The 26,295-nt window shown below is 43.6% G+C and overlaps 3 protein-coding genes and 1 long non-coding RNA gene across 29 annotated transcripts; 2 read left to right on the top strand and 2 right to left on the bottom strand.

The window, feature by feature from the left end:
• Positions 1–351: 351 nt before the first annotated feature.
• LOC125715511 (arrestin domain-containing protein 3-like) lies at positions 352–7,523 on the bottom strand. The gene is made up of 8 exons (XM_048987159.1): positions 7,077–7,523; positions 5,006–5,063; positions 4,780–4,927; positions 4,469–4,565; positions 3,675–3,931; positions 2,669–2,990; positions 2,043–2,614; positions 352–1,988 (listed from the first exon to the last, which is right to left on the bottom strand). The coding sequence occupies exons 1-7, from the start codon at positions 7,336–7,338 to the stop codon at positions 2,187–2,189; spliced, it is 1,572 nt and encodes a 523-aa protein (XP_048843116.1). The 5' UTR covers positions 7,339–7,523; the 3' UTR covers positions 352–1,988; positions 2,043–2,186.
• Positions 2,393–14,837, top strand: LOC125715516 (uncharacterized). The gene is made up of 3 exons (XR_007384087.1): positions 2,393–2,515; positions 2,570–2,623; positions 14,777–14,837. It is a non-coding gene; the product is annotated as an uncharacterized LOC125715516 (long non-coding RNA).
• LOC125715508 (arrestin domain-containing protein 3-like) lies at positions 13,072–21,922 on the bottom strand. Of its 26 annotated transcripts, none has more exons than XM_048987144.1 (9): positions 21,458–21,922; positions 19,990–20,546; positions 17,862–17,919; positions 17,637–17,784; positions 17,426–17,522; positions 16,206–16,462; positions 14,615–14,954; positions 14,453–14,506; positions 13,072–14,398 (listed from the first exon to the last, which is right to left on the bottom strand). In XM_048987144.1, the coding sequence occupies exons 2-9, from the start codon at positions 20,249–20,251 to the stop codon at positions 13,908–13,910; spliced, it is 1,707 nt and encodes a 568-aa protein (XP_048843101.1). In that variant the 5' UTR covers positions 20,252–20,546; positions 21,458–21,922; the 3' UTR covers positions 13,072–13,907. The 26 variants fall into 26 exon arrangements, with proteins under 26 accessions (XP_048843101.1, XP_048843106.1, XP_048843095.1 ...); XM_048987149.1 differs by having other exon boundaries at positions 14,669–14,954; XM_048987138.1 differs by having other exon boundaries at positions 13,072–14,290; positions 14,345–14,398; positions 14,453–14,954; positions 21,458–21,921.
• Positions 21,923–22,017: 95 nt separating this feature from the next.
• LOC125715514 (uncharacterized) lies at positions 22,018–26,185 on the top strand. Its single transcript, XM_048987164.1, has 4 exons — positions 22,018–22,182; positions 23,615–24,294; positions 24,437–24,566; positions 24,721–26,185. The coding sequence occupies exons 2-4, from the start codon at positions 23,754–23,756 to the stop codon at positions 25,160–25,162; spliced, it is 1,113 nt and encodes a 370-aa protein (XP_048843121.1). The 5' UTR covers positions 22,018–22,182; positions 23,615–23,753; the 3' UTR covers positions 25,163–26,185.
• The last annotated feature ends 110 nt before the right edge of the window (positions 26,186–26,295 follow it).

Genomic DNA, 26,295 nt, shown 5'->3' with positions numbered 1-26,295 from the left:
ACAATGAAAGTAACGGTACATTAAGATAAACAATCGCGTCCTTCCTGTTATCCAGTAACATTTTAGCTTGATCGTGTTTTTGTGTATGTTTTAGCATTCTGTCAGAATAGTCACAAGCTGAGCTATTAGGAATACACACTGGTCAAGCTCAGGGGCCCAAAAGGCAATAATTAGGGGAAGGGTATTCAGGCGCTGGCCGTGAAGCTGCTCCACCCTCTTACAGACATATGCATAGTTACTACAAAATGTTAGCAATGTGAATATTACACTATAAGCACCTTTTCTTGGAGAGAACGTGTCCATTATGCTGTCATAACATTTTTATTCTTGAAACAATAACAAAACAATTACTAATTAATAGAATATGCCTTTATTAAGAAGCAGTGCTTTTTTGCACCCATCTTTACTGACAGGACGGTAAATACCACCAGACTTTTGCACATGCTGGTAATGCTCCTCACCACCCAAAACAACACAAAAATGTGCAAAATGATTCATGGTGCTACCAAATTATTGTTGTCTAACCGGGTGAAACAGCAACATTAGCAGGTTCTACCAGGAGAGGAGTTTTCCTTCATTGTCCTGCACGCTTCACCATCCATCACGTGTCAAACCTCACCTATATAAAAATGTCTCAAAACAACCAAATGATTTACAGATTTCCTAGTGTTGCACAAACTGAGAACGGGGAACCTTAGTCGCGATGTTCCTGATCACAATCAATCACGATGACGAGGGGCCACAAGTCCCCGTGTGGATGGCTTAGGGAAAGAAGTACACATTAGAAGGCACAGACAGAAGAAATTGCGTTTCATTTCTATTTGATTACAAATGAAGATACTGTGATTCATCGTGTAATTATAATTCACTTCTCAACATTTTGGCACAAAAACAAGTGAGGCATTTTCCAGTCAGAGCATCCAGCAGAGGTAGAGACAGATAGATACAAACCTTCATAAGTGCTGAAGACAGTACCTGCCAAGGGTCTATTGTTTATAAAAACCAACAAACTTGTGGGTCTGACAGACATGGACATTTCAGGTCAGTAACGAAAACTTACATAACAAACAAGGATTAACAAACAATAAATAAGCATGTCACTGCCACTCAGCTGTGATGAGGTGCTACCATTTCCTAACAAATATCATTTTCAATATACATAAAATACAATTTATTCTATTTGAATTTCCACCCTGATGTGCTCACAATCAACCCTGTTAACTCGGTGGAAAATTGAGGTAAGTCCACCGTAGCTCTTGATTAACATTTGGCTAGCTAACCTACTACAGATGAATGGAACTTTTATAACCAAGTCAGATTTGTTTTAATTTCTTTTGACTGGACTAACTTTCTTCGTAGCAGCCTAGTAGGGTGGAACTTTACGTGTGTGACAAGCAGCATAACATTTCAAAAACGAAACAGAAAATGGCACGATAGTTGAAGTTCACCTCAGTTTGCACAGTGAAATTCCTGCTGAGAAAAAAACAAAGATGTGACCTGAAAATTATCTTAAAGCAACTGTAGCCTTTTTTAGAAGGTGAGAAGATAAAGACCAAGAGGGGGGAAGATGACTTAAGGGACACGCAGCTAATGAAGAAAATGGTAAAAAAAATAGCTCTGGATTCATCCGATTTGTATGTATGGTTAGACGACATGATAACATTGAATACATATATCAATTTAAAAGGTGTGTAATATACAACATAGAATTTTAATGTCTGCTATCTCTAGCAGACCTAAATGCACCATTTAAGCCACTTGATATAAATATCTGACTAATTTTATAGAAAATATTAATACATAAATCACAGGCACAAAAAAAGTCACTGTAATACAGGAATGACCAATGTATTATTGATTTTCCACAATCATAAAGTAAAAATAGACCCACACATTTCAATATACATTTTTGTAGTTTATCTTCTGTGGAACTGTGGCACTTCCCTTAACCTCTGGTCCTTAGTTAATGCACCATTCCCTTAGGTAACCTACCCAGTATGGTATCAGTGGTCCTTAGTTAATGCGCCATTCCCTTAGATAACCTACCCAGTATGGTATCAGTGGTCCTTAGTTAATGCGCCATTCCCTTAGGTAACCTACCCAGTATGGTATCAGTGGTCCTTAGTTAATGCACCATTCCCTTAGGTAACCTACCCAGTATGGTATCAGTTAGAATATGTTCTGCATTAGATTGGTCCTTTTCCTGAAGAATCATGTGAGGATGGGAAGCTTTTGAATGCATCCTGGGGAGCATTCAGGGCTCCTCGAAGTGGATATGCACCCTGGGGCATTTGGGGTAGAGAGCAACCTGGGGCAGTTGGGGGCTGACATTTAATTGCGTCACTGTAGGATGGAGGGGCACCTGGAAAAGACTGGGGTGAATGCTGACCCAAAATATCATAAGGTGGTGGTGCATCTGGACTAGAATAGGATAGAAATGTATAAGGTTCCCCTTGGGGAGGCTGATATGGAAATCCTCCTGGGGCAATTATGGGTGGAGCAGCACCTGGGGCAGGTTGATAAGGAAATCCTCCCGGGGCAGTTATGGGTGGAGCAGCACCTGGGGCAGGTTGATAAGGAAATCCTCCTGGGGCAGTTATGGGTGGAGCAGCACCTGGGGCAGGTTGATAAGGAAATCCTCCCGGGGCAGTTATGGGTGGAGTAGCACCTGGGGAAGGTTGATAAGGAAATCCTCCTGGGGCAGTTATGAGTGGAACAGCACCTGGGGAAGGTTGATAAGGAAATCCTCCTGGGACAGTTATGAGTGGAACAGCACCTGGGGAAGGTTGATAAGGAAATCCTCCCGGGGCAGTTAGTGGTGCATCAGCACCTGGGAGGGGTTTATATGGAAATCCTCCAGGGGCAGTTGGAAATGGAGCAGCCCCAGGGGCAGTTTGGTACGGAAATGCTCCTGTGCTCAGTTCAGCTGGAAGGATGACCAACGGTAACTTGACCTCTGGGTCTATAGCAAGGGGAACATCCAAGTAAACCTAAAATGAAACACAGAAAATAACGTCATAATATCATAAAAACACACAGAGCTGGCCGACCTTCACATTACTCTAAGGAGGATCCTGCAATTTGTACATGCAAGTGTTGCATCATGCCCATTGACACGGAGGGGGCACATTCCCCTATATTATATCATTTATTTTATATTTTTATAGTATATATTTATAATCATTTTATAAGTGGACCGTATTTTTCTAATTATGTCATGGAACATACCTCAAAAATTCACACACCCCCTTCGCTGTGATTCTGGTCTCTCCCAAAGTTCACGACAGCAGATACACACGCACACAGAACTCGACGTCGTACACCGACGCAGCAAGAGATTAACGGTGGGTTGTCGAAGCAGTTAGTATCGGCATCAATCCCGTTTTCAAATGTGTGTGAAGGTGAAGTTGCATTTGAGAAGTGCAGGTATTGGCTGCTTTGCAAGATAGCCGGGCAGTATCAGCTAAAGTTACCCACCCCTCAGTCCGATGATTGGACCTTCGGGTTCACTAGCTAGACAGCAGCGTAGAAGCTAGTGCTAACCCTAATATAAAGTGGGAGATTAGTTAGCTACATAAATTGATTAGAAGTTTCAAAATATTCCCCCCTAAGTCTTTGAATATACATATCAAAGGACCCCCCCCCCCCCACTCTATTCAAGCCCCCTCACGCACCTTGACGAAATACTCCACTCTGATGATTCCGCAGTTGGGTATGGAGGCCGGCAGATTTGGGGGGAGCTTCAGCACGAGAGTCAGCGTCTGCTGTGTGTTTGCAGGAATGGGCTCCCCCACATGCTTCAGGACGCGATGTGAAGAGATGTTTCGGCTTCCTTCAGCAAAAAAACTCTGGACTTGGTCCACGGCGACCTTGGGCGCGAGGTCACGAGAAGAGTTGTTCTGAATATCCACTGTGACCTTTGATCCTTCAGCTGTAGGGGAATCAAAGGATGAAACGCCTGAGTGGCCGGTTTTAGGAAAACAGAAAAATAAATGACCGATTACTATAGAATAATTATCGATTCCTTGGTAAACCTGCTGTCTGTTTTCTGGGAAAATTTCACTGCTACCCCTGTGGTATTTCCAACAAGAACAGAAGAACATTCCAGAATGAAACATAACCATCTAACCATTTCTTAAAGGACAGAAAAGCACACTTTGGTAAATAAGCAGTATTTAGGTTAGTTTAGGTTACGTTGGGTTAGATTAGTCTTTATTGTCTCCCTTATGAGAAACTTGTCTTGGACATTCGAGAGAACACATGCGACCAAATCACATACATGTCACTTTCACTATGAACTTTACACGGAATATTACACAAATGCCTACACACCAAAACATTACTTACTGCCTTCCACAAATTATTGCACAAATGCCCTGTATGTGATCATTGCACCACTGCCCTCCCCATCGTACGGTGTACATTTCACAGAATATTACACAATTTCTGAGGTCCCTCCGATGTCTACCTGGCCAATAAGCCATCTGCTCCATATTCACGCTGATGGTGACATTTCCAGAGGTAAAAACCTTCATCTTCTTCGTGACATTGCCCTGCTGGGGTGACTATAAGGCCAGAAAACAATCTTTTACTTACATTTTCATTGAGGTCCTTATAAAGAAATGGCTCAAGGAACAACCTGGTTGTTTATCTCTCATCACACAAATGTACACAAACACAAATATGGTTTTAATATTCTTGGGGGGGCGGGGGGGGGGGGGTTATTCACAATGACCTGGTTTACAGCATAATCTAGTGGACATTTTGAGTACTACACACCATCAGCTGAGCCAAGCTCATCTCTGGCTTCGAAACAAAGGTGAACTCGGAGGCTGCATTACTCGGTAACCTCCAAGACCTGCTCAGCTTTGCTTCCAGCTTGTACTCCACTTTTCCATGAGCTCCTTTAAAGGAAGATGGCATGTTCCTGTCACGGAAAAAAAACCTGAGATGTTTACAGAGAAGGTTCTGATCATAAACCCCAGATCCAGAGTGTGGTTCTTACCCTTGGGGAATCTGAAATGTAAACGGGAAAACATGGCTCCCAGCGGCAAGGACAATCTCTGAAAATAAAATGGCAAATATGTTCATTTTTACAATACAGTTTTAATATTTTCATACTTTCATTTAACTAGATGCTGTCAGAATGACAATAATACATTCCCCAGATGGTCCTACCAGCCCCCACCCCCTACAATGAAATTCCTACTCTATCCACCACCCTCAAACTCCATCTCCAGCCTTCCTACACTAGACTTGGGTAGTATCTAATTTTCCATACTGTCATATATTCCATACATTATATCGTAGTATACAGTATTTTTATGGTATTTTCAAAAGCAATGCTATTCTGATTTTACAAAATAATAATTGCTATCACTATATGGAAATGCTTCGATTTTGGTGTAATTTGTCTCAAAATATAATCAGTTTCAGACCTTTACCCTTATAATGTGTCTGAGAAGTTTGAAATAGATCTGTGAAATACTTTTTGAGTTACTGCAATTACAAGGTCAAATGTCTTCTCATGTCACCCTTCCCTTTGATGCCACTAAGAAGCATTGCTTAACTTCTGGGGTAATTTGTCTCAAAATTTAAACAGTACCAGAACATAACCCATAAAAGGCATCTGCAAATTTTGGGGCAAAAAAAGACAAATAGTTTTTGAGTTATCACACTGACAAAATAACATGGTGAGGCTTCTTTTCTCTTTGGCATCACTGTGGCATTGCTTCAGTGTTGGTGCAATTTGTCTCAAAATTTAAACACTAATAGGTCTTCACCAAAATCATGTGTCTGTAACTTTCCATGTAATACTTTTAAAGTTACTGTGTTTGCAAGATCAAATATCTTCTGCAGCTGCCCTTTCCATCCATTGCTGCCATGTAACACTGCTGTTTCAGTTTTGGGGCAATTTGTCTCAAAATGAAATCAGGTACCACCCCTATAATGATTCTGTGATAGAATAAACTGCTATTTAATTTCTCACATTCACAAAGCAAAATGTCACCTGCAGTCAGGTGTTCCTTTGATGCCACTAGGTGACATCCCTTTAATTTTGGTGTGACTGGTCTTAAAATTTGATCGATTCTAGTTCTCCCCCCATGCAATGCGTCTGCAATGTCAATACTTTTTGAGTTACCTCACTAATGGTATCAAGTGTCAGAACCGCCCTTCTCTATGGAATCACTATGCGGCGCTGCTTCAATTTAAGCTGAAGTCTCTAACCAAACTATGCTACCGTCAGTTTGAGTGATGATGCAGTGGGGGACGTTATCAGTCCTTCACAAAGACAGTTTCACTAACACATTAAGGTCAAACAGTGAAAAAATTATAAAGTAGCAAGAAATAAATAATTAGACAAACAAGACGAACGTACACATGTGAGGATATGCCTAATCATCTTAGTCTAGAGGATGCTCATCCAAATCCTGCAGAGGTGTGACTTCGCAACTATTTGGCTAAATGCAGTTTTCAAATATGGTAATTTCCTATGATGGGCTGTGTTGGAATAGCAGCAAATTATTGCAAAATATCAGTACACGCTTGACAAAGAACTCAGCGCCAAGAGCTTGTGCCCAGCAACACAGTAAGCGGGCTAATAAAGTAACTAAATTAACCAGCCTGCGCCTGGATAGGGGGGGGGGAGAGACATAGGCCTACGCACGTACCATTGGCAAGTTTGATTGCGATTGTACCTGCATGGTCCAAGACTGCGGGAAGACACATGCGGCGAGGATAACAGCCCCCCCGAAAATGTGAAAATGTACCTGTTCACCCCCATTAGAGTTGCGGTGCAGGGGCGCGCCTATGAAGCCCCAGGTATTATTTCTATAGTGCATAATCCGTCCTGCCGGTCAAAGTTTACATTCCCTTTTACATGCCGTAGGTTAAAGTTACGGTAACATAACATACCTTCGACCAGCTTGATTTCCCGAATTCGATCCTCGGAAAGCCCCTGACTTCAGTTCACTTTACACACGAATAACCTGTAGTCATATTAGCTATATTGCGAATATATACGCTATATCAACATCCTTTAAAAGGACAACCAACTTTTTTTTTTATGTTCTTACTTTTACCCTTCTCCGGACCAGCAACCTGCTGCTTGAGCTTGAAGTACTTCTCAGTGGCACTGTAGGTTCTCTGGTCATCGCCGGAGCCCTCGCTCCAATGTACCGAAGCCTGTCCGCTCGCTTTCACCCAGATGTCCTTTATCTTGGTGTCTTTGGACAGGAGCAGCAGGACGCGGCCGGACAGCTCGTCCCCGCAGGAGAAGCTGCCCTCCTCATTCACCGCCTCATATTCCACCGTAATGCGTGTTACGGGACTCCACATATTTGGTGAAGACGTTTTCCGTCTCTCTCAACTTCCTTTCACCCAATAACTTAAAAAGAAGTGACTGACATACGGACACTTGTTCCATAAAACAGCGACGTTTCGTACGGGAATAGTTTGCGGAAGTAAAGTTGTGGAAAGCAGACCAATGACACACCCCCACAGGCCAAGAACCGAAACAATGCAATGCTGCCTAAGGAAGGATCCGTCGGCAGGCGGCGCATACGGCGCTCTGAATGAAGCCCAACTTCGGCGACCCCCTCCCCCCGACCGCCGACGAAAAAGCACCACTTGGCTGTTATGTTTATTAAGGCCTTTGGAACGATACAAACAAATTATGATGACATTTTAATCTGAAAAGTAAACAGTCAAAAGTAACAAAGACAAACAAAACTCAATTGTAGTATGTAAATAAAAACACGAGAATCTAATTATTACACTATTAGCCTTAGTTTTAACAAACGTTCGAGTCTTCTACTAGCATAGCTTATTGCATGCGCGATATTATACTCATAAAGAGGTGAAATAGCCGCGTACCTTTATCTTTTGCAATTTCCTCCTAATCTTTTCTTATTTTTCTAAACTGAGCTCCTGGTGCCTTACACCCTTTTATCCATTTGTGTTAATCTGGCACTCGACCATAAATACATTACCCATCCCCAACACTGTCACCCAAGAGTCTAAACTAATCCAGTTCACCTTGGTGGTGTGCAGACTGTATATTATACTTAATATTATGCAAAATAGAAAAAAATGCAACAATATCTTTGTAAAACTACATAGTCCCCATATTACTAATGAATTTGATTTACTTGGTAGCATTTATTGACAGTAATTGTTTGATACCTAAAATATTTCCTTGGTTTTGAGTCCATCCTCAGGGGAATCCAGGGCTCCTCAAAGTGGGTATGCACCCTGGGGCATTTGGGGTAAAGAGCAACCTGGGGCAGTTGGAGGTGGACACTTAATTGCATCACTGTACGATGGAGGGGGACTTGGAGGAGTCTGGGGTGAATGTTGACTCAAAACATCATAAGCTGGTGGGGCATCTGGACTAGAATATGATAGAAATGTATAAGGTTCACCTGGGGGGGGGGGGTTGATACAGAAATGGTCCAGGGGCAGTTGGGGATGCAGCAGCACCAGGGGCAGTTTTGTGTGGAAATGCTTCTGGGGCAGTTGGGGGTGGAGCAGCAGCCGGGGCAGGTTTAGATGGAAATGCTCCTGGGGCAAAATCAGCTGGAAGGATGACCAATGGTAACATGACCTCTGGGTCAGAGGCAAATGGAACCTCCACGTAAACCTACAATGAAAGACAGAAAATAGTCTGACCTGGGTAAGAGACCGAACAGAACTGAAGAAATAAAAGACAGGGATGGTTCACCCTGCTTTCCTTCACTCTGATGAGGATTCTGCACTTTGTGGATACACACCTTGAGGAAATACTCCACTCTGGTGATTCCGCAGTTGTGCATGGAGGTCGGCAGATTTGCCGGAAGCCTCAGTACTTGCGTGAGCATCTTCTTTGTGTTGGCAGGACCTGGCTCCCTCACAGGCTTTAGCATTAGATGTTTGCAGACTTTGCCCCTTAGTTCAGTAAAAAAAAAGACTGAATTTGGTCCACAGCGATCTTGGGTGTGAGGTTACGGGAAGAGTTGTTCTGAATATCCATTGTGACTTTTAATCTTTCTCCTGTAAGGGAATCCAAGCATAAAACACCTGAGTGGGTGGTTTTAGTGAAACCTTCTCGCAGTGTTACGTGCCGTAAGCTTCCCAGGGCTGTCTTTGTGTTTCGGTTCAGCCCCACCCTCATTCCCCCTCCTGCTACTGTTACGTTCCAACCCTAGACTAGAGATCACAAAGATCCTAGAGGGCCGGAATCCAGCCGGTTTCTCTCCTACTGGCTCTCTGATGAACCACATCTGATCTCGGGCAGACAGTAACTCCTCAGGCAGGATAGAAAACCTGCTGGAAACTGGTATTCCAGGGTAAGGGCTGCCAACCCTGGTATAAGGGGACCGCGTGCTGCCCCTATTCATGTCAGCTGATACATATTTTTCAGACATTCCATTTATTTTCACGTCAGCCTGTTTGTTTACACAGTTTTATTTATTGTGGAAGAATTTACATTAAAAGGGAATGAAAATGCAGACATGTGTCACTATTGCAAATTCTCAGTTAGATATATCACCATAGCGTGACTGCAAAGCAAATATATCTTAAAGAGGACTTTCCGGGCTGATGGACTCACCCAGTATTGTGAGGTTAGCCACAGATGTGCAATTTAGCCTCTTGGAGTAGCCTAGTCTGTCTTTGTCGTCAGTTTGACTATAAATCATTTTGCGTATTTTACTTTCTACAACTTCTCTATGTCAAAATAATTGCTGCTAAAACAGACGTTAGCCTCATCATTTAGCTGCAATGTCGTGACTTGAGGAACGAAGGACTTCAGGGCAGATGTTGTGGCAAAACCTAAAGGGGGTTTATTGAACTAAATGAACAGAGACTGGAAATAAACAGGAGCACAAGGGATCACGAACAGGAGGACTGAGAACCAGAAGGGACACAGGCAACAGGAAGGTTCAACATCAATGACCGGTCTGGGGCTGATGAGACAAACAGGTACTGAAATACAAGGACGAATGAGGGGTATCAAGCAGCAGGTGTGACTCATCAGGGTCACGCCAGGGAGGAGACCGGAGGATCAGCTGCACAGGACGTGACAGCACCATCTTACATAACACGGTACATATTAACAATATCATATTTTTGTTTGCTAACTTATTGTGTGTTTTGAGTAGGGCTGTAGGATATCTGATGTCTTTGTGGTATTTAAGTTATAAGTTAGCTATAACCTATTCTATTATTAGCATTGCATATTGTGCAAACCTATCACAGTGGCACAGTGGTGCAGTGGGTAGCCCTGTCGCCCCGCACCGCCGCTTTGTGTGTGTGGAGTTTGCATGCTCCGGCCCAGTAGGATAAGTCACACACTTGTGTCTGGTAGACTGAAATACAGCCCTGCAATATATCTTAAGTTCATTACAGCCATCCATCCATCCATTTTCCAAACCACTTATCCTACTGGGTCGCGGGGGGTCCGGAGCCTATGCCGGAAGCAATGGGCACGAGGCAGGGAACAACCCAGGATGGGGGGCCAGCCCATCGCAGGGCACACAGACACCATTCACTCACACATGCACACCTATAGGCAATTTAGCAACTCCAATTAGCCTCAACATGTTTTCGGACTGTGGGGGGAAACCGGAGTACCCGGAGGAAACCCCACGACGACATGGGGAGAACAAACTCTGCAGACATGTGACCCGGGTCCGAGAGGTGTGAGGCAACAGTGCTAACCACTGCAACACCATGCCGCCCGCATGTTCCTGTCAAGGGAAGAAAACTGAGATGTTTACAGAGAAGGTTCTGATCATAAACCCCAGATCCAGAGTGTGGTTCTTAACCTTGGGGAATCTGAAATGTAAACTGGAAAACATGGCTCCCAGCAGCAAGGACAATCTCTGAAAAAGAAATGGAAAATGTTCATTTTTACAATGCATAAAACTCAATATATTAATACTATTCATTTAATTTTAACTGTAGCTGTTGTAATAAAATGAAGAGTACATATTGTATTATCAGCAGTATCTGTAAGTTCTTTATTTACACAAAGAGTTCATTAAAACCTCTTAGCCTGCCCTGTCCCCAGGCCAACCCATCTGCAGTGCGGCTGCCAGTTTCCACACTTCAAAAATCTCAATTAAAAAATCATAACGTAAAAACTCTTGGCTGACAATGACTTCATTATAGTAAAACAAAGGTTTCCAGTGAGGGGAGATGAGCGAGATGGCACACATATTTTGCGGAGTTTCTGAAAGGGAAGAATCATTTGTTTCTGGTCATTCAAGTTTGGTGAAATCGGCAAATTCAAGGTGTTTAAGAAATCTTTAAAAACGTCGGGTAAGAGCAAGTGCAGCATTAAAGGAATGAATAAACCAGTAATTCCTGACTCCAAAAAATTACCTGTGGTACATTACAAATGTTTCTGTTTAATCATTTTTACCGAACAATACATTAATTAATAGATGGAGGGGGGAACCTGTTATTGGTGTGATTCTGACCAAGTGACGGCACCGTTGACAACGTTCTGGCAGCCAGCACTGGGCCAGTATCCTCTGCCTGATTCTGGGCAGTCATTTAAACATCATCTGTAAGAATCGGGGCAGCTGACATTGGGCTGACTGAGGCTGACACAGCAGGGTGACAACGTGTCCGAACCAGGCTGACCTCATTACACATTTGACAGACATCTCAGACCACCCAGTAACCTATAGACTCTTGAAACAGGAAGAAACGAACAGCCAGTAAAAAGCCGAGTTCAATCACCTATCATAAGCCCCGCCTTACTGTAAAGCTATGCTGTACAACAGTTTCACACAGCTGGTAAATATCGCCACGGCTGTTGGTAGCTGTTAGTACAGGATAGTCAACCCGGGATTTGAGTCGTGCATGCACTGCCCATCTGAGTTAAGGTTTAGTAGGTGTGTTTGAGCAGAGAAATCTGCAAACTGAGTTGCAGACTAACCCTCCAGATTCCGGAATTGGGGAACTCTGGCACTGCGCTTTCAAAATAATGTTTTTACCAAGAGCTGAAGTCTCCAAAATGCTTATAGCGCCAAGGAAACCCCACCTTAGCATGTCTATGAGCGCGGGTTTGTTTACAACTCCAGTTTGTTTATCTGTGTAAGCGAATCTTTTAGAAATCCGTTTGTGTTTGGTTAGTATCGCATGACTGTCAGGATTTCAACTACACAGTGTTTGTGCATGTTGTGCGAGTTGTTTGAGTGTTTTAAGCATTTTATTTCAGAATGATACAGTTTTTGTCATATGTTTCAAATAGGAGGCACAGGCTATTAGCTGTTAAGTAAGTAATTAATTAAGAAGTAATATATCTCACTTTTACCACAGCTAACAATTAAGTTCACAGTTAATTTTTCAGAAGATAATTATTTCAATTAGCATTTAAAAATCTTCCAGTGTAGTCCCTATAATGACGGATGGTCCGGTCAGGCCACTCCCTGGTCATGTCAAGTCCCTCAAGTTTCCGAAGACAAACAAAACGGCACTTCCGTTCTGAACAGCAGACAAAAATATACCGATATAATGCTTATTCGTGAGTAAAAAGTTACACAGTCTGTTATATTAATATGTTTCACAAATATTTATCACTAATGAATTTGATGCGTATTAATATAGAACTGTAATCAATACCCACGTGATATTGCTGGACCAATGAGAAACCTGTATTAATAGTATTTCTAAAAGTTCGTAAGTAGAGGAGCATCTGTATAAGTTAATAAAACTGCATACAAGATGCATACAAGTATTTTCTGGCTTGTCACGTACATGGGACTGGTATGGGAAATTCTGGAAAATACTGCTTCCTAATCATACTGAAGGTAAGAGTTTTATCCTTTTGTTATTAATGTTGCAGTGTCTACTGACAGACAGTGTGTAAAACAACTATGTGTGAGTCATTTTTGATAGTCTAGGAATGGGTAAGATGGTAAAATATTTTATCATGATTTTTTTTCCAATTCAAATGATATTGATAATTATCACAACATACATCAAATCATTATTTCGTTACTTCAGTGCTCCATTTGTACATTAAATTCGCTTAGAATTACCCTTAAACAGATTCAAACATGAAAATGGCACCAAATGAAATTGACTCAACTGAAATCTAATTTTAATAACATAAAAAATACATAAATCATATGGACACAAACGCCTGTATTCAGTTGACTGCCAGTTTTCCCATCTCACTGCTTCACTCCACTTATTGTATCTTCCTGGGTCTGCTGGAAATTTATGAAAAGTTATAAAAAGGTTTAATCACGTCTCCGACATTTCAGGTATATTTAACAAAAATCTACTTGAAAACGACGTGTTGCTCATGCGTCTGGAAAGACTGCGAGTTCCTTTGAGTGGCACTAACAGAGGAGACCGGACCAGTTTCGCATTATGTGGAGGTAAAAAAAAAATTTTGCTCATTAAGAAAATTAGCAAGATAAAAAAACAAGCAGCTTTTATGTGATTCACAAATATTAGAGTTTTCTGAAACAAATATTTAAAATAATCTGCTGGAAAAAATTGTCAAGAAGTTAGAGGGCCCTATTGGGACCCCCTTGATCCAGGGACCACTGACCCGGTTTCCGTCTCAGTTTGGGCAGCCCTGTGTGTGTGAGAGAGAGACTGACTGAATGAAAGCCGAAGAGGACTTCAAGACAAAGCACAGATGCACAGACACAGGTTGCCACTGAGACACTGAGTGCAGATGTCAGGAGGAACTTGGTAGCACCACTTCTGTTCGAGGTTCACGCTGCCTCTGTAACAGCTGGACACAAAACAAATGCTGAAGGCATTCTTCAGTTTTCGCCTTTTTTGCGAAGCAAAAATCCTCTTCAGTACCTCCATGAAACATGTGGAAATATTCATTGACAGTAAATGTTTATCTCAGACAATAAAGCTTTGAATGTGAACAAAAGGTAAAAGCCCTTGCTTTAGTTAATCTTTAAGCTTTTGAATGTATCCAGAGTTGAATCTGGGGCATCCTGAAGTGGGTACGTACCCTGGGGCATTTGGGGTGGAGAGGAACCTGGGGCAGTTGGAGGTGGAGAGGAGCCTGGGGCATTTAGAGGTGGACACTTGATTGCGTCACTGTAGGATGGAGGGGCACTTGGAACAGACTGGGGTGAATGCTGACCCAAAATATCATAAGCTGGTGGTGCATCTGGACTACAATAGGATAGAAATGTATAAGGTTCACCTGGGGGGGATTGATATGGAAATGCTCCCGGGGCAGTTGGAGGTGGAGCAGAACCAGGGGCAGATTGATAAGGAAATCCTCCTGGGGCAGTTGGAGGTGGAGCTGACCCAGGGGCAGGTTGATAAGGAAATCCTCCTGGGGCAGCTGGAGGTGGAGCTGACCCAGGGGCAGGTTGATAAGGAAATCCTCCTGGGGCAGCTGGTGGTGGAGCAGAACCAGGGGCAGGTTGATAAGAAAATCCTCCTGGGGCAGTTGGAGGTGGAGCTGACCCAGGGGCAGGTTGATAAGGAAATCCTCCTGGGGCAGCTGGTGGTGGAGCAGAACCAGGGGCAGGTTGATAAGGAAATGCCCCTGGGGCAGCTGGTGGTGGAGCAGAACCAGGGGCAGGTTGATAAGGGAATCCTCCTGGGACAGTTGGTGGTGGAGCAGAACCAGGGGCAGGTTGATAAGGAAATCCTCCTGGGGCAGTTGGTGGTGGAGCAGAACCAGGGGCAGGTTGATAAGGAAATCCTCCTGGGGCAGTTGGTGGTGGAGCAGCACCTGGGGCAGGTTGATAAGGAAATCCTCCTGGGGCAATTATGGGTGGAGCAGCACCTGGGGCAGGTTGATAAGGAAATCCTCCTGGGCCAGGTATGGGTGGGGCAGCACCTGGGGCAATTTGATAAGGAAATCCTCCCAGGGCAGTTTGGTACGGAAATGCTCCTGTGCTTAGTTCAGCTGGAAGGATGACCAACGGTAACTTGACCTCAGGGTCTGAGGCCAAGGGAACATCCAAGTAAACCTACAATAAAACACAGAAAGTAATCTCTGAAACGGAACAAAATTGAGAAAACAATATCAGAAATATAGCTGCAAGCAGCAATGAGGGGATCCAGTAGACCACCATGGCACAGTTGCCATGGAACCTGTCATTTTGTCAAGAGTACGTCTGTACGCAACTCACCGGCAAATTTCATGTCAATTGACCATAGACTGGCTATGATGAGAGTTTATTTCATGTTTGCTGATGCCACCTTTGATTTCATTTGGTAGCGGCAGATGGATGGTTTCTAAAATCAAAAATCTGATAACTTTTGCCCAAAGATCATCGGTGTTAAATGTGGTAAAGACTGGACAAAATTTGTGGCTGTAATTTTTTTTTTTTTTTTTAAGATTTTTAAATAAAATCCCATATCACTTAGGCTGACATGTCAGCCTTGGGACCTCCCACGATATTAATAACCAGACAAGAATTAATTTTTCTAAGGCAAACACACCAAAGTTACTAGCCAAAATACATTTTTGCTTATTGGTAAAATACCATAAACTTTTTTGGGCTTCCTCAACATGGGATCCTGAGTCCATGCAGGAAATTTGCTGCTCCACTGGGACCCCAAAAAATAGCAGCAGTCCTTACTAGCAGAATAATCTTAATAAAATATATTATTTCAGCAGCTGGATCTTGTAAACAAAACAAGTCTCACTCACACTGAAACATTCGTGTTTTTTAGTACGACTTTTCCCGCTGCTGTTCAAACACAAACAATGCAATTTTCACCAACAGGAGAGAACAGAACTCTGTAATATCTGGACTGATACCGTCATAGTTATACCTCATGACGGCACTGAAACTTTTTTTTTTTGCAATAACACGAAATCTGACATATCATTACATCCCGACTAGTTAGTAAAACCAGGTTTTGGAATCAAGATGACCCAAGGATTCTGGGGGGGGAAAACGAACAGTTCAAAAGTTATAAGCAAAAATGTAACTTGAAATCTGGCCTGTTGGTGGAGCTACATAGATTGATTGACCCCTGATACAATGACGCCTGGATACATTGGGCCATCCTCTACAATCCTAATCCAGAAAGGGCTACAATGGGCCACCACAGACTTTCTGCCAAGGGAGTCTAATTACAAAGAGTGAAAAATTCTAATAATTACAATAGATGCCTTACACCTTCTATGCTTGGCCCCTAAAACGACACACAGCTGGTTCGTCCTGCTTTCCTTCACTCTGATGAGGATTCTGCACTTTGTGGATACACACCTTGAGGAAATACTCCACTCTGATGATTCTGCAGTTGGGTATGGAGGCCGGCAGATTTGGGGGGAGCTTCAGCACGAGAATCAGCGTCTGCGGCATGTTAGCAGGAATGGGCTCCCCCACATGCTTCAGGACGCGATGTGTACAGACTTTGGCCCTTCCTTCAGCAGAAAAACTCAGAATTTGGTCCACAGCGAGCTTGGGGGCGAGGTTACGAGAAGAGCTGTTCTGAATATCCACCGTGACCCTTAATTCTTCTCCTGCAGGGGAATCCAAGCAGAAACACGTCAGTGGATGGTTTCAGAAAAAACATTGAGCAAGTATAAAATATTAATCAATGCATAAATATAAGCAGAGATTACATTATGTAACACATTATGTTCCGGATAGTATGTGTTATTTCTTAGCTGTTTATGTTGTAAAAGTATAGAAAATGGCCATTATTCCTTTCAAACTTTGCTTTTGTGACCTGGATGTTGAAATCTGGAAATTAACCCATTTTCTATACATTTAAATTTGCACATTTTCATTTACGTAAGGTTTGAATAAAACAACATATAAACCAAGATGTGCATGTACTTGCACTAAAGTTTTTCGAAATTGAACAAAAATGTTTAGAAGCGAGTAGTTTTTCAAGATTGCCCTGTGATGGGCTGGCCCCCCCATCCTGGGTTGTTCCCTGCCTCGTGCCCATTGCTTCCAAGATAGGCTCCGGACCCCCCGCGAGCCAGTAGGATAAGCGGTTTGGAAAATGGATGGATGGATAGTCTTGACTATAACGTAAACAGTGTGACTATAACGTAAAACTTCGCCTTGATTCCTGGCAGACGTGCTGAAATATGCCTTGCAGGGGGATGCTGTCAGGAGCATTTTTTCGCTCATCTTGAGCGCCCTAACCGGACGAGCCATACAGCATCTGGTCCGTTCCCTGGGTGCTTATGACCGGCCCTTTCTACGGCTCGCTGCCGAAGTGTGATCAGACTGAGCCACACCAGGTTCCTGGCAGGTTTCTCTACTGACGTTCTGCTCTCGCGGTCACTTGTTTCCTTGGTAAACCTGCAGTCTAACGTCTAAGAAAATGTGGGATTTTTGACGGGAACAAAAGAACATGCCAGAATGAAACATTACAGTCTTAACATTTCTAAAAAGATGAAAAAGTCACTTTTAGGGAAAAGCATATTTTGGTAAACAAACAGCATTTTTGGGGTCTCTGTAGTGTCTACCTGGCCAGTAAGCCGTCCGTTCCATATTCACATTGATGGCAGCATTTCCAGAGGTGAAGAGATTCATCTTCTTTGTGACCGTGCCATGCTGCGGTGACTGTGAGTCATAGGGTACAAAACAATCTCTTACTTACATCTGCAAAGTGTACGTTTTCATTGAGAATGATCTGGTTTACAGCATAACCTAGTGGACATTGTGAGTACTACACACCATTAGGTGTGCCACGCCCATCTCCGGCTTCGAAACAAAGGTGAACTCGGAGGCTGCATTACTCGGTAACCTCCAAGACCTGCTCAGCTTTGCTTCCAGCTTGTACTCCACTTTTCCATGAGCTCCTTTAAAGGAAGATGGCATGTTCCTGTCAAGGGAAGAAAGCTAAGATGTTTACAGAGAAGGTTCTGATCATAAACCTCAGATCCAGAGTGTGGTTCTTACCCTTGGGGAATCTGAAATGTAAACGGGAATACATGGCTTCCAGCGGCAAGGACAACATCTGAAAATGAAATGGAAAATATTCAATTTTACAATGCATAAAACTTAATATATTAATGCTATTACTTTAATTATATCTGTGAAGGTTATAATTAAATAAAAGTTGTACAATGCCTTGGCACCCCCCCCCCACCCGAAGTGCTGGTAGAGCTGGCTGGGGAGAGGGAGGTCTGGGTCTCTCTCCTGAAGTTGCCACCCCCGCGACCCGAACCCCAGACAAGCGGATGGTAATGGATGGATGTACAACAGGTATTATCAGGAATATCCTTAAGTTCTTTCTTTACCCAAAGAGTTAATTAGATGCTTTTAATGGTAAGTATTAATGATTGATATAGTCATGCAGGGCTGGCAATACTGATTCAGCTGCTATAGGGAAAGCTCAGTGCAAGTTAAATACAGTATATCGTAGAGCTGGTGGGGTTGAAATTCCCGCTGACACAAAACTGTTCTGAGAGCAGAAGGGAAAAAAATGATTCAGAGAGATAGCCAATCAGATTCCAAGCACCTAGAGGTGGGACATAGACATCTGAGTGGTTGGTCCTGCCTCCTCTAGTTGCTTGGGCCCACCTCCTCTATAATGTGATTGGTTCTCTCTCTGAATCAGTCATTTTTCCTTCTGCCCTCAGAACAGTTCCCGCGAGCAAATACCCCAGCGTGCTCGCTTTAGATAGCCCCCAGGCAGCTCCACTCCTCCTTATATTTGTGTGCCGCCGCCATTACCACGCCTCGGTCTGCCCGGCGCCACAACATGAATAACGTTAATTGTACAGCCACGCCATGGCCAATGGTTCAGTTGCAGTTATGGCCAATTAAATGTGTACTTTATCAGTGTTTCTTTTCCACATCGAAGCAAATATCCGGGTCAGAACCAGTTTCATTTGCTGCGTAAAAACCAGGCTTCCTTTAACGTAAATAAGTACACGCACCCGTTTACAGACAGTACATTAAAAGTAGCTTCTTGCACGGTTTGTTTTCTTTTTGCCTCCACCGGAAAACAGCAGCTACACCCACGCCTCTGCCAGAAATGTCATATCATCAAGCAGACATTTGCTTCACCCTGCAATGCACACCTTTTACTACTAGATAACCAGCTTGTACGCCATGGGAAAGTCGCTGGACAAAAGCGTCAGTTAAATAAAATAAATGTTAATGTACTGGAGAGAATAACAGCAGATATTATATTCACACATTCCCACCTAGTTAAAAAACTAAATAGCATTTAGAAATAATTTACAAGGACTCGATTACAAGCGAGATTATCATATAGACTTGGGTCCATAGGTTGCTTACACAAGTAGTGTAGAGGAAATATTGTATTTCTCCACTGGCGTTACTTTGCACAATGTGATTAGGAAATACGGGGAACTCTTTCCATTTTAAATGGACTGTTGGGTGCGTCTGAATAGCCGTTTATTGTTGTCAAACAGCGATGCACTTTTAGTAAAGAAATGAACAGCATAAGCTTGCGTCCAACTACCGCAGGGGTCACCAACATGATGTCCGCGCGCACCAGGACGCCCCCAGGGCCGCAGGAGTTGCCCGCGGACCTGTTATAAAAACAGCACAACTCTCTAAAATTGTATTTAATCTGTTGCTATTCTTCTTTAATCACATCTGCATTTATATAGATTTGAAAATAATATCTTTTAAAAAGCATTTAAAACATGTTTAGTGTACATGAAGTTTAGATACATTTAGGAGGGCGTTTCAAACTGATTGCCCTTCGTATAGCTCAGTACCCGTGAAGTAGCTCTGTTTCAAAAAGGTTGTTGACCCCTGAACTACACAGTAATAGGACTAGTGAAAAGATAACTAAATGAAACAAATAACATGCAAGATGTACAGGGTGAATAACATGCAAACTCCGGGAACAGAGAGAGACTGTGAGACTCGAACCTTCAATGCTCTAAGTCTCAGACAACAGTGGTTCCCACTGCAGAAAATGGTGCAGGACCATTGATTTCGAAACTGCAGCATTTATCGTTGCTGTTCATAATTACAATGATATACATTGATAATAATAACACTTTAAAAGAACGACAACAACAACCAACAGTTGTAACGCCCTCACCATTACCCTTCTCCTGACCAGTGACGAGCTGCTCCAGCTTAAAGTACTCCTCTTTGGAACTGTAGTATCGGGTTTTATCTCCGTGTTTCTCGCTCCAGCGAACCTCGGCCTTGCCTTTCATTTTCACCCGAAGACCCTCTATCTTGGTCTCCTTCGACAGCACCAGCAGGACGCGGCCGGACACCACGTCCCCGGAGGAGAAGGTCTTCCCTTCATTTACCGCGTCGTAATTCACTGTGATACTTTTAATTGAGCTCAGCATGTTTCCGAGTCGCTCCTGTGTCAAAGAATCAAAAGCGGAGGGTGGATGAGGTCTGGAGTTTGCAAACTGTAATAGTTTTTATTAACTCACGGACATTTTAGATCTGCTTCTCCGACGGAGACCGGCGTCTGTTGTGGGCGTGAATCTGCATTCCTAAGTTAATGTGCGGAGAGCAGCTTGAAACAGAAACTGACATGGTGCTCGATCCCTGCATGCCACGGACGGTATCGCCTCACAGTAACGTGGCTAAAGTTCCGTTTACCAACGTCTCACGATCAAAACGCTTTCCTAAATTCTGTAAAAAAACAAACAAACAAACAAAAAAAACTTTATTTATTACTCCCACTCTTTCTGCCCCGCCCCTATGATCCATAACAGCAACATGCACGCCCGAACATACATTGTCTACATATACTTTAATACTTTATAATATAAACCGTTGCAAATTACTGCTTTTTATTGTATGCTATACAAGTCCAAGACGATATGACTTAGAGTAATAATTATGATAAAAGCATAATATATTTAAAAAGTATAATACGTCTTGGATTTTGCTTCACTCTGTACGCAGGCTACTTGGCTTTCAACAAATAAATGCATAATTTGCAACGTTATAAATGCTCCAGGCTGCTCCTTAGAGAATCGTCTGAAAAGTACAGATGCAATTGTTTGCTGGTAGCTCAGAAGGTTAAGGACTGATGTCCATGATTCAGTTTTAGGCCTATTAAAATAGCCTGAAAAACAATTATGGCAAAATCTCAAAAATGCACAAAACTAAGCCTCTGTGCCTGTGATCAGAGGGTCCATATAACAAGTGATTACAGTTAACCCTGTTTTTTAGAGACTTTATGGACTCTACTTCTGCATACACAGGTGGGAGTAACCTAAGAAACATCTTACTATTCATGTGAGTTGGCTTGAAATCATCAGAAAACAAGTAACGTGTCATAGCATCATGTCAAGCTTAATCCAAGTGTGTATTTATTTTCAGAAACTTCATTTAAAAGATCGACTTGGGCGATTTGTTTAATTACCAACAACAGATAGATAAATACATACATACATCCATATATAAATACTTTATTAATCTGGAAGGAAATTTATTTGTTTGTCTGTCTGTTTATTTATTTACTGTTTAAACACTACCCAGGGCTGTATTGGGATTAAAAATTTGCCCAGAAAGGTCCCCCACATATACTTACATACTTTTTAACCACACAGTGAACGATCCACTGTGGATCCACATTTTTATCGCATCCCAACAGTTCCGAAACGGTGGTCTAGATGGCCGAACCCTATGATCCCACTGCAGTCTCGTTTTTAATGTATCACATGTAGTCAGTCAGACAGACCTCTCAACCAATGGCTTTATTGTGGCCGACGTCACGTTTCAGTTCTCCGAAGGATTTATGCTGTTGAAGTGTTAAAAACTGCACCGGTAAACACAGACAGAGAAAGTGATCACATCTACTGAACATGGTCAGTACGTCTCCCGATTTCTGCAAAATTAATCTAGGCTATATTATTAACTTAACAGTCAGGGACTGGCCTGGGCTGAACAACAGTAGATCTAAACCCAAGAAAACCCCGAACAGGTTAAAAAAAAACCTAAGACATTTATAAAACCTCAATTTCCGCATTAGTGTAATAGAAGACCCTCCTACGGGGTACATGATTCGCTACCAAAGTGCGAGTGATATTTGAAGCGTCCAATGGAAATGGCGAAGTGTAATAATTGACACGTGAAGACATAACAATAATATAAATAATAATAACAATAATAAGCGGCAGATTCCGGGTCTGCGGCGACTGCGCACACAGAACGAAGTTTCGGACATTAGCGCACCACTGAAGAAGAGAATTGTCCCTCGTTTCCGAATATACTGTTCCAGGATCAGTGCGACACAGCTAAAAAGCGAGCAGTAGCCGGGGTAAGTACGAAAACCGTCAGCTTGTAGCAAACTTCCCGTCGGATCTGAGTCCATCAAAGCGCTCCGCAGGGCTGCTGCGGCTGCGCCATTAGCCGCCTTTTAAACACATTTACCACGTCGAGCGGCAGCAGCGCAGCGCCGAGCTTCCTGACAAAAACACTGCGAAAGATGGAAATTGCACTTTGTCCACCCACGCACTGGTCTAGGATCGGTTACTCGGGTTGAGGGGGGGGATTCAATTAGCGGAACTTTCTCTTGACAGTTATACACATGTATTATATATATTTGTGCCTGTAAATTGTTTTATACACCAGACTGCTTAGTCATGCAGTGCAGCGGTAGCAGGGACTGCCTTACAGGGTGGATATAGCGCCTTTATGTTTTCCAGCCCACTTGGCTGATACATGACTCTTTCCCTGAATTGCAACTGACATAATGGACCCAGGGAACATCACCAGGAGGATCCCAGGCGCAGTTCTGCCCGCCGGCTAGCGTGTGGATGGAATGCGGTGGAGAGATCGGCTGTTGAAATGGCGGCCAACTAACCGCCTGCTAATAAACACGTGGTTCAGTGGGGGTCCACGGCCCGGTGCGGGACGTCCGCCATGGTTTAATGATGTCTGGCCGACTACTGCAACCGGAGCTGAACATGTTATGAAAACGACAATAATAGTACAGAATTGTTATGAAATGTAAGATAAGTAATACGCTTGCTTTACACAAGCAGTTGTATGCTAACGTTATATCTCCTAAGGATATTCATATATCCATAAAGATATATAGATATATACATAAACAGAATATATATACTATGCCATGTAAACATAATATATATGTCACATGGCAAGACAGACAGAAATATACAGTTATATATGCAGGGTAACGGGTAAGCTGTCATTCAGACACCCCAATGATAAGCACAAAGAAACGCTTGAGCCCAGCTCCGCCTAGCCTACAACAATAGGCACTTTCTTCAGTTCTGTTAGGACAGTTATTCAGAGCAGGTAAACAAGATGATGAGGGAGGTGGTGCACATTGGGTACTGAGGAACAAGACATAAGTTGTTATTGTCATTTGTTGGGAGGAACACAATGAAATTAAAACACTTGCAGAACTATGTAACTATGCAATAAAAATATGGTGCAGATAGTGTGGACCAGCCATTTCCTGTCACCTCACCCTATCCTCTCCAAGATGGGCTGAAAGAAGGCCTAACCTCACTGACCAGCCATTTCCTGTCACCTCATCCTACCCCCTCCAAGATGGGCTGAAAGAAGGCCTAACCTCACTGACCAGCCATTTCCTGTCACCTCACCTTACCCCCTCCAAGATGGGCTGAAAGAAGGCCTAACCTCACTGACCAGCCAGTTATTTTTGCTATTAAGATACTTGCTCATGTTTGTTTTTGCTTTTTTCCCCTTGAACTATGTAGAACGACAACAGTTAAAAACGGAGAGAGGCTTTTTAGTGAAAGTCCTAACTCTTACGCAGAGAAAATGTCAAGATGTCTTCAGAGGAATAGAGAATAAAAGGTGACCAGCAGCAGCATCACTGACCAGGAAGAAGGAGGGATGGAGGGTGACCCCAGCAAGGACAGCGATGGCCTGCATGAGGTGCAGATGGTGGAGGTGGCCCTGGAGGCGCCACTGGTTGAGATCGTGGAAGTTCTGCATAAAGCCCAGAGTGAGGGACTGGGCCAGGCGACAGTGGTGGCCCTGGGCCAGGCGACGGTCGAAGGGCTGGGCCAAGCACTCGTTGCTGGGGTGAGCCAGGCACAGGTGGAGGCGGTGTCCAACGGGCAGGCTGCGGAGCAGATGGTGGTGAGCGACGACGGGACTGGCACCCTCCTGAAGATGCCCTTTGCTGAGGTGGCGTCGCTTCTGGACCCTAACATGAAGAGCTCCAAGGCGCTAAAGTACCAGATCCACTATGAGGAGGTGAAGAGGCGGCTGAAGGCGCCCGAGAAGATGTCCCTGCGCTCGCTGGCGGCCTACACCCGTGTGAGCCGCGGGCCGGCCAGCAGGAAGGCGCTGCTGGAGGCACTCGGCTCGTTTGGGCTGGCGCCCAGCACCACCACCGCTGTGTCCAGCTCCTTCTCCAAACTGACGGAAGGTAAGCTCCCTTCAGCTTGGCACCGCAGAGAATCGAGAGCTTCAAATAATGGAAACTGTCACCAGAATACAGATACTATATTCATGCTGTTTTGTCTTCCACGTTACTCATGTAATGATGGAGCGTCACCTTGCACTTCCAGGTGACACGGCTGCCCTTTGCAAGGACGTGAAAGAGTTTGCTTCCCAGTACATGGATTATGACAATGTGGCAAGGCAGCTGCTTCCCGAGACCAATCAGGTGCAACACTGGTCCAAAATCATCGAGACACGGTGTGTTGCCATTGTCTGTGTTCCGTATGACATTTGTGAGACATAAAAACAGTCAAGGTACCAATCCAGTAGCTTTTCATGCCTCTAGAAGTTCTTGCGTGCTGTAGTTGAACAGAATGGAGTTCATCAACAGTTCTCTCTTTTTTTCATTTAGGAACTATCTTGAGGAAATGAGCAAGTCATTCCATGACCCGGTGAACAGCAGGACGTTTAACAACGCGACTCATGGCTTTGGGGCTGGCATGATAGACGTGGCCTTTGAGATGATTGACCGTGTCATCGATAAGCAGATACGGATCCTCTCGGGGGAGGTGGATCCTAAGGAGACCCAGGGTGGGGACACCAGGGCGAGGAAGCGACGACCCAGGACCAAGAGCGACATCAAGGCCAAGACCAGATGTGCCAAGGTCAAGAAGGAAGAGAGTCAGGGGGACAAAAAGACAAAAGCCAAGACAGGGAACCGGAAGCGGTCCAAAGAGCCAGAGGCGGTTCCTGAGGTTCAGCTGGAGATGGAGAGCAGTGTTTTAACTCTGGTCTCCATAGGTTACGAGACCATCTCCGGTGGTCTTGAGCCTGGAACGGCTGGTGTGGCCTAGCGAGTGTGCCCTAGCGAGTGCGCCCTAGCCAGTGCGCCCTTGCAAGTGTGCCCTAGCCAGTGCGCCCTAGCGAGTGTGCCCTAGCCAGTGCGCCCTAGCGAGTGTGCCCTAGCCAGTGCGCCCTAGCGAGTGTGCCCTAGCCAGTGCGCCCTGGGCCACGAACTCCTTGTCCTTCCTGGTGGCACAGATACTTTTAAAAAAAAATGTTTTTTCGTTTTATTTTTCAGCCGTTTTTCAGAAGTTAAATGACAAGCGGTTTCTAGCCGAGCTGTTTGAAGTCAGATACTTGCCTTTTTGTAATGTCATGTTTGTTCTTTTAATGGCTGGTTTTGCTGGATCTCGGAGACTGCTGTGTTATTTTTTACTCCCCAAAATGACGCACTATGGTCTCTGTCAGTGATGTGGCCAGTTCCTTGTCCTATTAGCAACGCTCAGGTGGTGTTGTTGCCTTAGTGGATGGCATCTTCATGCATTAAAACATGCATCTGTGACGCCGGACTTATTCTGAATCCTCACATTCAATGTCTCTAGTTTAAACCCTTCATCTCACAAAATATCTTCAGGTATCTAAAGCCAGAAACACCCACAAGACTGATGATGATTAAACTGGCTCTAACTGGATTACAGCTAAATATGTTTTTCACCATGGATGTAATGTTTCTGAAAAAATCAAATGCTGATTGTAAATCATATGTCTGGTTGTGAAAAAACCTGTCCCGTCCTGTTTGGTTCTGGGTAACCTCTTAATCTAGTGTTTAACTCACATGAGTGCAGGGCCAGTAAATCACCATGTGATTTTTAAGCAGGGATATTTCAAAATATTAAAAACAATGTTGACTGAACTGTCTTGTCACAGACTTGAGAGGCCAGCAGAATGCTTATTCGTAAATTAACCAGTGATGAGAGGTGGGGTTAGGGAATGATGCACTGAAATGTTGTTTTTCCTCAATGCTGTAATCTGGGAGGATATTTCAGAAGGGTGTCTATGAGAAGCTGTGCTGAATAAAGTTGTTTGAAGGCGTACATGCTCTTTACTCCCGTCACAGTCTGTACCTCTCTCCAAGGGTTCGTTCCGGACAAAGGACCATGCACTCGTCAGAGCCAGCCTCTCGTCTGAATTTACTGTCATGAAA

This window comes from Brienomyrus brachyistius, chromosome 20 (genome assembly GCF_023856365.1).
Source record: "Brienomyrus brachyistius isolate T26 chromosome 20, BBRACH_0.4, whole genome shotgun sequence".
Taxonomy (NCBI): domain Eukaryota; kingdom Metazoa; phylum Chordata; class Actinopteri; order Osteoglossiformes; family Mormyridae; genus Brienomyrus; species Brienomyrus brachyistius.
The sequence above is the reverse complement of the archived record's forward strand: the minus strand, read 5'-3'. Positions and strand labels throughout refer to the sequence as shown.

Excerpts from the sequence above, each read along its gene's own strand:
- LOC125715511 (XM_048987159.1), bottom strand. The coding sequence starts at position 7,338 with ATGTGGAGTCCCGTAACACGCATTACGGTGGAATATGAGGCGGTGAAT. Across the intron at positions 5,064-7,076 it reads TGGTCCGGAGAAGGGTAAAA|AGATTGTCCTTGCCGCTGGG; the intron begins GTAAGAACATAA and ends TTTTATTTTCAG. Across the intron at positions 2,991-3,674 it reads GAGTGGAGTATTTCGTCAAG|GTTTACTTGGATGTTCCCCT; the intron begins GTGCGTGAGGGG and ends GTTTCATTTTAG.
- LOC125715508 (XM_048987133.1), bottom strand. The coding sequence starts at position 20,251 with ATGCTGAGCTCAATTAAAAGTATCACAGTGAATTACGACGCGGTAAAT. Across the intron at positions 17,523-17,636 it reads TGGGCGTGGCACACCTAATG|TCACCGCAGCATGGCACGGT; the intron begins GTGTGTAGTACT and ends TATGACTCACAG. Across the intron at positions 14,955-16,205 it reads GAGTGGAGTATTTCCTCAAG|GTTTACTTGGATGTTCCCTT; the intron begins GTGTGTATCCAC and ends GTTTTATTGTAG.
- LOC125715514 (XM_048987164.1), top strand. The coding sequence starts at position 23,754 with ATGGAGGGTGACCCCAGCAAGGACAGCGATGGCCTGCATGAGGTGCAG. Across the intron at positions 24,295-24,436 it reads CTTCTCCAAACTGACGGAAG|GTGACACGGCTGCCCTTTGC; the intron begins GTAAGCTCCCTT and ends TTGCACTTCCAG. Across the intron at positions 24,567-24,720 it reads TCCAAAATCATCGAGACACG|GAACTATCTTGAGGAAATGA; the intron begins GTGTGTTGCCAT and ends TTTTTCATTTAG.